The 10,398-nt window shown below is 38.9% G+C and overlaps 1 protein-coding gene across 5 annotated transcripts in view; it reads left to right on the plus strand.

The window, feature by feature from the left end:
- The window catches only part of LOC128222251 (uncharacterized), a 12,691-nt gene extending 2,561 nt beyond the window's left edge, over positions 1 to 10,130 (plus strand). For 2 of the 5 annotated variants that reach the window (XM_052931206.1, XM_052931205.1), the window contains exons 3-13: positions 13 to 190; positions 2,392 to 2,653; positions 2,927 to 3,959; positions 4,178 to 4,253; positions 4,403 to 4,540; positions 4,713 to 4,898; positions 5,522 to 5,672; positions 6,354 to 6,576; positions 6,818 to 6,950; positions 7,490 to 7,694; positions 9,045 to 10,130. In XM_052931206.1, coding sequence (XP_052787166.1) covers positions 13 to 190; positions 2,392 to 2,653; positions 2,927 to 3,959; positions 4,178 to 4,253; positions 4,403 to 4,540; positions 4,713 to 4,898; positions 5,522 to 5,672; positions 6,354 to 6,576; positions 6,818 to 6,950; positions 7,490 to 7,694; positions 9,045 to 9,219 — 2,760 coding nt within the window. In that variant the 3' untranslated portion in view covers positions 9,220 to 10,130. The remainder of the gene's footprint in view (positions 1 to 12; positions 191 to 2,391; positions 2,654 to 2,926; positions 3,960 to 4,177; positions 4,254 to 4,402; positions 4,541 to 4,712; positions 4,899 to 5,521; positions 5,673 to 6,353; positions 6,577 to 6,817; positions 6,951 to 7,489; positions 7,695 to 9,044) is intronic. The other 3 variants (XM_052931208.1, XM_052931207.1, XM_052931209.1) reach the window with 3 other exon arrangements.
- Positions 10,131 to 10,398: the final 268 nt, after the last annotated feature.

The following is a 10,398-nucleotide window of genomic DNA, read 5'->3' on the forward strand; positions in this document are numbered from 1 at the left end:
CTTCACCTTCAGTTTCCGCTGTTCAACCAGTTGCTAAGAGAAAACAACACGAGATGTCCCGCAACTGCTCCCGTTTTAACCCAAAGTGACTGCATTTACCGGAAAGACGGGAATTACCGGAAAGAAAATACATTCCAGGAGAGTCGAAACTACTGGAAAGAAATGGACAGTGAAAAGAATCCCTGTATAGGTGAGAGAGGCCTTTTGCGCCGAACACTGCATAAACTCATATTTCATAGCTTCCAACAAGCCAATCATAGTGGAGAACTTGGTGCACAGTATTTCGGTTATTGGCGTACATGACACTTTTTTATCTAACATTGAACTTTTTAAATGATTTGATGCAAAGCATTGACCCTTTTTGTGGTCTACATAACATTGTTAAAACCAACCACCAATTTGGCCAGCCACTGTTTACATCTACCGCTTCAACTGATTAAAATCAATGTCGGTTGAATGCTGTTTGACTGAAAAAAAATGTATAAACAAATTTAAAATATACTGCTTTCTCATTAGACAAAATATTATTTTGACCACCTAGCTGAATAAAGGGTAATTTGTATGTCTTGACCAAAGCAATGGGCCATGGGTCTGCGATACTCGAAGCCCGTTAATTTTGGTAAACGCATTCTAGGAACCTCTTAGAATCAGTTCGTAAGAGTTTCTTGCCTTAGTTTATAATTGTCCATACAGCTTCAAGGTATTTAATTGTTGTATACAATTACAAAAACGCATTACAAAATTAACAGATAAAGATGTGTTTTACATAGCATTTAACACAAACCTGTATACATTTGTACTATTGAGTTGATTACATAAAATAACCATTAATTTCATTTTTGTAATAAATTCTCAAAATCATTCCCAATTCATTATTATCAAATCCATTGATAAAGCTAACTGGTTTTAAATTTTGCAGATAAGGCATTCACAAGATAAGCCCTTAAAATGTCCGATAGCTTAAACTTTATAAATCAAACAAGTCCGCTTGCGGTGTGCCGTGATTTATTTTTGTACGTGTTTCTATGGGTAAATCATTCCAAATTTTAAACAATTTTGAAATCCTGTTTGCTAAGTGTTTCATTCGGATCAATATCTGTACTCAATGGGTTCATGTTTTTCATCTAACCTTTTACGTTTTAAGCGTGTTTAAACTTATCAATGATGTAATGTTATGAGTTTTTGTACTAAATTAATGCTAAACAAATTCAAAATCGATGTAACGCCCAATTTTGTTATGAATTTTGCTAATATATGCAAATATATGAACTATTTGAAATAATAAAGTTATAACCATTTTCGTATTTTGAAAGAATAGAGATCAATATTATATAGATATTTTTGAAAATGAAATATTTATAAATAAGTTAATATATGCCTTTTTACATTCCCATTAAGGAATGAAGTGATAAAGTGGTCACTACCTTTTTAGCTTCTGTGTCGAACCAATTATCAAAGTATTGTTTCGGTGATTTAACTGCGACTAATGCTGAGAGCTGATATTAATCATTCATTCGGAACTCCTCGGCCATTTTTATCGGATGTATGCCGGTATATCAGTTAAAGTAGTTTTTTTAATTATATAATAATTAAATGTAGTGTTTTAGAGTTGTATTTATTGATCTAAGTTTAAATTGATTGCCAGTGTAGTGTGTTATTGCAAACAAAATAAAGATTTCCAAGAGTAAAGTCATAAAGTTTAACTGCTAAATAAAATTACTACGCGGTCTACTTGTAGCGGACTTAAACGTACCGCTTTGAGTATGTAAACCGTCCTTGTACATCCGAGGTTGTTTTCGATAAAAATGGCCAAGGAGCTCTGAATGATTAATCAGTCAATTTCCTAGGCAGAAACTAGTTTATTTTTTAATAGGCTAAAATAACGTTCCTCTGGTGGGGGTCGAAGCGACGACGTCTTGGGTCAGAGACGCTGGAGTCATTATACAAACCTAAATTTACCCACGAAAAACGCATCATATTAATTTAGCTCGCATTATATTTTACTCAACACATTTGGCTGTCAGATGTGTTGACTGTGTTACTTATACTGTTTCGTACTTAATAGTTTATATAAATAAAGTGTATAGTTCGTAAACGTTAATAGACTTTTATCCTTGAAAAGCTTATTAATTATGACGTCACGACCACGTGTGCGTGCGATCGTGTGTGCGTGCGTGCGTGCGTGCGTAAGTACGTGAAAACGTGCCTTTTTGCAAGTGGTCGTGCATGCATGCGTTCGTGCGTACTTGCGTGCGAGTGTGCGATCGTGCGTGTTCACTAACAGGTTAAGTTCTTACAAAGCCCATACACATCGGCCTAACGAAGGTCACAGAAGTTCTCTTAAATAACAATTTGCCCTTACAATCACGCATTTACATTATTTATATCCAGGGGATGGATCTTCCTCCCCAATCGTTCTGCAAGATCCGCCAAAGTCGAAACTCAAACGGCAACTCTCTGTGGACACTACGGAGAAATCCGAAGCACTCCGCATTCACAAGAAGGCCGCCATTACTGAGCGCTCTTTGAGTCCTAGAAAACGAATAGAAGCGGAAAGAAGCATCCTGCCCCAATCAAGTCAATTACCGGAAAGAAAACAGTTTATCTTGGAGGCAGATGAAGTTGATGGAAGTGCACCGATTCAGTCAACAAGGTATTTTTTGTAATATTTTGGTTTCTAAAATATTGCAATTTATTTTGGTGATCTTTTTTTGCGAAAGTAGGCAAACCTGTTCAAGCCAATAATGTAAGACCCCTTTAAGTCTCTTATCGATATGAACTTCCGGGAGAATGCACAAGCTGTAACTAAGATCTCGTTAAGACCATTTCCATCTAAACCTAAAGCACTTTGATTTTTTACGAGAGACCAATTGTTGCCTGAATGTTATTTTATCAAGTTCCTTTATTACTTTGACCACTTTAATAGGTTACGTGCTTATGATCGCCAAGAATCCGACTTCGACGACAACGATTCTTTGAGTCGTTCAAGACGAAATCTTAAACGAACGATTACGTCAGATGACGACGTCATCAAACATGGCGCGCCTCCCAGCAGAGTTCCTCACATTTACTGCAGTCCTTCAGGCGATGACCGAGAAAACCCGTACGAAAACTCGTCCCTTCTCAGTCCTAACAGATTCAACCTTGCAGACATCGGTCTAACTTCCCCGTTCATGCAAAATCTGACACCACGTGGTACGAAAGCCGAGGATGAAGTGTTCGTTTTCCCTGATACTGTTCCTCCTAGAAAACTGTCTCCATACAAAGCGTCTAGTGAGCCTGATGAAGGCGGCAGAGAAGCGTCTGAACGATATGGAAGACAGACGCGGGATACATGTCGAAGTGAGTTTGAAAGAGACAGTGATAAGCATTATAGTAAAGACAGGGGCCGTGCTTATGAGAGGGAAAGGGAGGCTCTAGGTATTTATTCTGACAATGATACCTTTAAACAGGAATATGTAACGTCGAAGGGGTTCGTGTGGCCTAAAGTGGCACAAGTGACTGAATCAACGCCCCTTAGCCCGCGAGTTGTCACTGCCGAGTGTAAAACTCGCGCATCTGTTTCCAGTGCGACCTCAAAAAGGTCTCATTACGACGATCTTAACGAAAGTGAGCTTCGCACCACACTGCGCATACTCGAACGCGAATATGCGCGCGCAAAAGAAACATTCGGATCACCTCCACCACGTGATTTCGAGGAATCTGAATTATCGTCGAGTTCTCGTTCTCGAGTACCGCGAGAGTGGGAGCGACGAGGAATAAGCTGTATAGACCGATCCCCGAACGAAAAAGACATTAAAACAACGAGAGAGGAAATGAGAAAGATTTATGAGCGGTCCATATCGGATCCAAGGTACAGCCCGGCCCAGGCGAGGAGCATCATACAGAAACCCAGCCCCCTTGCCATGGAACATACAAGCCCGAGGGTGGGGGCGGTTGAGGGACACAACGACCCGGGGGTAAGTAATTTTACGTGTCTTTCTCTATAAATGTATACGGTATTAATCGTCAGTAAGTTTAAGGTCTCTTAAATTAATCGAATGGGAAAACAGGATAAAATAAGAGTCGATGGTTATGTTCATCGAAATTTGAATAAACTGAATCACACAACCATTATCAACAACTGCAAATTATGATGCAAGCAAAATACATGTATATAAACATTTGTCTATATTAGTCCTCAGAACGTTTCCGGGAGCCGTATCGTGATGACGTCAGAAGGCGCCTCTTCATGAAGGGGCCTTACCAGTCAGGTAAGGTTTCGTTTTCGTTTCTTTCTGTTGTATGAATATCCAGTCATATGGATAAATTGTCACTAAACCTGCCCTGTCAAACGCGTATTGTTTGTTATACCTGAATGCATTCTGTATCATATGTCCAAGTACAGCATTCACCTTTCCAGATTATCAGCGCCAGACGTCACACCCGGAGCGCATGCGCGGTGCGCCGGAAGTGCCTGTTTCCACGGAGATACCGGACGAAGTGCTGCAGTTCCTTCAGTCTCGAAACTTCCATCCTGAACAGCTGGAGAATCTGAAAGGTGAGATATACTATTCCTTTTAATATTTTTAAAAATAAGGCGTCAAAATAACAAAAACAACAACACGACAACTGCTTTTTATATAATGTTCGAATATGTGTTAACCATTAAAGACAAGCATTTGAATACATACCTGATTTCCATATGTTTTACTACCTTGTTCTATTTTTAGATATCTTGCGTAGAGGGGGCGCACCACCTTCGTCCTTATCGTCACCCTCCAAGTCATTTCCGTATTCTGCTACGTCATCAACACATTATGATGACGTCACCAGTGATTATGGCGTGTTCCGAGGTCAAGGTCTCCAATCAGAAGGCAAACGGGCAAGTGGGCATGTTCGGGAGAGACGCTTAGGTAGTTTGTATTTTGGATCATGATTTCTACCCTCTCGTCTGTTTTTTTAGGACAAAAGGCACGGTCGGCGGCATCTTTATCATCGGGGTCGGCTTTCACAATATTTAATTTTAGCCATTACTTAAAATTCTTTCAAACTATTTAAATGAAACTTGGTAGACATGTTGTCAATGAAAATAAGCCCTAATGCCCTAATAAGTGTTGATATCTGATCACGCTCTTGTTTAAACTCACAGTCGTGAATGCTGTTTCTTTGAATGTGATACGGTCGAACCCCGATTGCTCGAACTCGATTGACTTAAATTCCTTATTTGCTCGAACTGCATGTATAGGGCCGATTTCTTACTGATGCAAAGCATTCCCGCTTGGCTCGAGTTTTCCGAAGCTCGAGGTATTTTCACCGGCCCAAGGAGTTCGAGCCAACGGGGTAGCTATATAGATTGTATATGAATTTAAAAAAAGAGAAAAAAAGGTAAAAGTTATATCCTTTGATGGCTGATATTTCTTTACATATCAGCTCGAACAAGCGCAACTATGTTGAAATAAAAGCTTAAAATACATGCCTAATTATATGACCAGCTTGTATAACAAAGATTAACCATGATGCCATCATTGTCACGTGACAGGTGATATTGACGTACGGGTCACGTGTGAGAAGATCTCGGAGCGCACGAGCCAGGTACAAGAGATACTGCGAGAACTTGACCATGATGACAAGGAATGCAAATGTGCGAAAATAGAGGAGGAGATCAAGTCCATGGCCATAAATGCTTACAGGTGAGGTTCAAACGATAATGGACGGAAGAACGTTAATATGCTATCAGGAGTTCATCGACCCATGTGGCCAAACAAGATACAGATCATGTTGCAAATAGTTTCATTTTATTTAATCACCAAATGTCTTTACTGATGAAAACCCTTAACTGACCAAAACGAATCAGAGATTATAATAACCTAATATATATGAAAAGTACTCTAAGTCACAATGGTGAAAAAATAGTAACGTTATTATTGTTTAAAGCCTCCATTCGATGACAAATATTTCCTTCCGACGAAGCATTAATGACACAAATTTATCACGTGGTATACACACAATATATGGTATTATAAGTATATGTAATGCACCAGTCAATTATAACCACGGTCCCCAGGGTCCGGGGAATAGCGGGGACTTTGACTTTCGGTCTAGCCAGGCCCGAGCAAAGTTTCCGCCCTGCGGGGACGAACTGCTGGTAAAAACCCCGCCAAATGCCCACACACCCCAGGAACCCTGGATAAGGCCTATAACGCTATATTTGGCGTGAAGACATAACCACCGCATTCAGCCGGCACTGCTGGGCCACCGGGAAGGTAAAAACACGGCCCATTTCCCCGACTATCCCCGGTATACCCCGGACCTGGTGTTCGTGGTTGAAATTGACTGATGCATAATGTTATATTTTGTCTGTGTATCTACAGCAAGATCCTTCGAGCCGACCGGGGGATGGAGGCTTACGAACAATTCCAGCGAGAAAAGGCGGAGACAGACACCCTGGTTTACAACTCCATGAAGAACCTGTGCGGGATCAAGTGTCTGTGTAAATACGGGCGGACCTTGGAGGAGGTGTACAGTGGAAGTGTGGTGTTCCGACTGAACTGTCCCACAAGGGACGCTCTGTTGGATTTGTGGCACACGTATAAGGTATGTTATGACAAGATCCCGCTTCCATATTCCCACAGGTTGGAGACCATACACAACTTATACACCTACACGTTGAAGCTAAATCCCGCTTCCATATTCCCAACAGGTTGGAGATCTTTACGAAACTTATACACTACATGTTGAAGCTAAATCCCGCTTCCATATTCCCAACAGGTTGGAGATCTTACGAAACTTATACACTACATGTTGAAGCTAAATCCCGCTTCCATATTCCCAACAGGTTGGAGACCTTACAAAACAGATACAAGCTGCATTTGTAACCGACTCGCTCTTGGAGAAATTCAACTGTGAAGAAATCGTGCTCAAGGTTGAAATTATATGGAAGGAATATCTGCACTGCAAAGAGGAACTTGGTAAGTGTAAGATAAGATAATAGGATTAAGATAAACTAATTTAAGGTAATATAAGGTAATACAAGACAAAGATAACGAAGAAAACAGCATAACACAGTCTTCACTTCTAAGAAAATCATGTTTAAAAGCCTAGTTTAATCCTTTAATAAGTGACATCCCTGTTGGGCAGTTTTGGAGGTTTTATTATAGAAATGGACCCTAAATGGCCCTGAGCTAATAAATAAATAAACAGAAAATTGGCCGCCCCTACTGTGACACCAGTGCAATTAGCAGAAGATGCACAGCAGGGGAGTATCATGCCAAACATTCCTTAAACTAGGCCTTTCAGTTAAATAACATCAGGGACCGTTTTCAATGTCATTCTAATTCTTGTTCTTAGACACACCCCAGTGATTTCATTCATTCAATTGGTCAGTTATTTTTATAGTCCAATCAGAGGAAGAGGATTAAATATCTGCACTGTAAGAGGGAGTGTGAGATAGTATTACATGTATACGATAAACTAAAAGTGTTTTACATTTTCCATCGAAACTCTTCAGAACTGCTTGCGGAAAACAACGCCAACCGCACCCCGACCAAGCAGATTGCCGTGATCCACGCCAGGTCCCATTCCGAGCCCGCGTCCGTGTCCCGACAAGCCAATCAGATTCTGTTTCATAAAGGGCCCCTTTCCCCTTTCCGTGAGCGGATGTCCTCGGACTCCTCCGTTGAGCTGTCGCCGAGTCGAAAGGCATTCCAGGAAATGTAAGCGTTTTTTGTATATGTATAATGCACCAGTCGATCGTTACGCCCCCCCCCCACACCAGGTCCGGGGAATAGCGGGGACTTTGACTTTCGGTCCAGCCAAGCCCGGACAAAATCCCCGCCCTGCGGGAACCAACTGCTGGTAAAAATAACGCCAAATGCCCCCTCAGAGACCCTTAGTGAGGCCCTTTCCCTGCTATATTTGGCGCGAAGACAAAACCACCGCATTAACCAGGCACTGCGGGGCCACAAGGAAGGTAAAAACACGGCCCATTTCCCCGGCTATCCCCGGTATACCCCCGGGCCATGGGGGCCTTGGTTACAATTGACTGGTGCATAAATCAATCTGATTAAAATCAATTCATGAATATACACTCATCTTATCATGGTTCAGGTTATAAGTTGTACATATATTTGCATATCTTTTTTAGGAGGAAATAAATATTTGATTGTTTAAAAAAATCATTTCACACATAATCCTTTGAATATATAAAATGATAATGTTATGTCTATGAAAATATTGTAAATTCGTTCTCTACTATAGTGGAATTCATCGTCAACGTCATTCAGGTTACAAAGTACATTTTCGGTCATTACTTTCAATAGCATGCAGGCGGACTTTTTCAAATGGCAGATGGTTATTACGAAGTCTAAAATTTATGAGAAATTCTTTAATATCTATGTTCATAGTTTGTGTACACACTTTTATTGCTACGTTGCCTCGAGATCTACAGTTTTAAACATACAGTCGAATCCCGTTGGCTCGAAGTCCTAGGGACCGGCTAAATAACCTCTAGCCCCGGAAATTTCGAGCCAAGCAGGAATGTTTACATTCAGTATATAGAAATCGGTCCTTTACATCTAGTTCGAGCCAACGAAGTGTTCGAGCCAAGTGAGTTCGAACCAACGGGGTTCGACTGTACGTCAGCTTAAAGAGATTATGTTCAATCAAATAACGATCTTTAAAGATACCTTTTTTTCTAAACGAGTATACCATAAATTATCGAGTTTCAGAGATTGAAACTGAGTTTAAACTTGAAAATTTAAAAAAACAAAAACAACAAAAAAAAACGATAAACTATTCATCGTTTCAAAGTATAGAACAGAAATTGTTTTCGACTTAAACATTAAAAACTCCATAATCACAACATTATGTATAGAAACAAAAACATGGCACGTGACTATTATACCATTAGTTATATCAATAGATTCGTTACATTTTTGACTGACATAAATATAGTGAGGATGTGTATAATTTGTCGCATGACAACTAAGAATAAAACATCGGTATTAGAATGTTCATTCTCTCGATGGTAAGATGACATTATCAGTTTGTATTGTTAATCTGAGTTTCAGCAATGCCGGGAAGTTCCCCATCCACCCGCCACCAAAAGCTAAGAAGCTCTCCGACATTCTGTCTCCTAGCAACATCGAGGAACGCACCAGCAGTCCAACCCAGCGGCGGCGGCAGTCGTCTGAACTAGAGCAAGAAAATGTGGCGTCACGGGATCCCGTATATGTGTGAATATATTCCCTATGACGTCATCGGATATAGTTTTCAAGTTTTCAAGTTTCAAGTTGTAGTTATAATAAACCAGAAGATCGTAGACCCATGAGGCATAAAGTGTCCATATAAGAGGACATGTAGTAGTCTTTAAAACAAGAAAGAGTGAAAAACAATCATGATATTTTCAGACAAAAACGTCTCAAAAGTATGGTTTGATTAAAAAAAATCTTAAACTTAAGGTTTTAATTTAAAACCTGACTATATAACTTGTTTTGTTATATTGTTACATGTATAAAATACCCGATACATCTTCCATTTGTATTATATTTTACATTTCTAATTTATTTTACTCCTTTTTGTGTTCATTGCTTTATAGTTTTATGTATCATATTAGCTATAATTAGCCACTGTTTATAAAGCGAAACAATCTGTTTAAAATCAGTATCTTGTTAGTTTTAAGTCTTTTTCTTCAATTTTTCAAATCGTTCAAAGGACGTTATTAAATATAACTTGAATTGAATAGGTAGACTGGAAATGTTGGACTAGGTCTAATTAAATTTTTAAATTAATGATAACAAGTTAAACAATTGATTCGATTTCAGGCATTTTTTTTTTATACAACTGGTTCGTTTTCTTGATCTAATGACTTTTTCGCACGCTCAAGCATAAAATAAACCAGTACGTTCATACGTCAGTGACGTCATAACAAAACATACCGTGTTCTTTATCTCTATTTATATAATTCTACTTTGTGTTATAACTATTATACTTTGTTCTTTTATGTTTTAAATTATTTGATATATTCTATGGTACTTTTATGACTTGTTTAAAGATATTCGGCATATTGAATATTTCGATTTACAATAATTCAGTTCTATTCTCTGTTAAAATGGTGATCAATAAATAAAAACAAGTTTTAATGCATTTTACACGAGATTTGGTGATTCAATTCATTCCTTTTGCAGAAACGTTCCTGTGAAGTTTTACATGATATATGTGAAAAGGAAATAACAGACATGGCTTAAAATTTGAAATAAGTGGTGTTTAAAGTTTCGACTTTGTGAAAAGACGTAAATTATCGCCCCAATATCACGAAAATACTCTAGTCAAATCTCAATCTCAGTCACAACTCTTTTTATCAAATAACAGCATCATATGATTCAAAATTAAAGATATTTTACACTTTTTAACATCACA

Source organism: Mya arenaria, chromosome 16 (genome assembly GCF_026914265.1).
Source record: "Mya arenaria isolate MELC-2E11 chromosome 16, ASM2691426v1".
Classification (NCBI taxonomy): Eukaryota; Metazoa; Mollusca; class Bivalvia; order Myida; family Myidae; genus Mya; species Mya arenaria.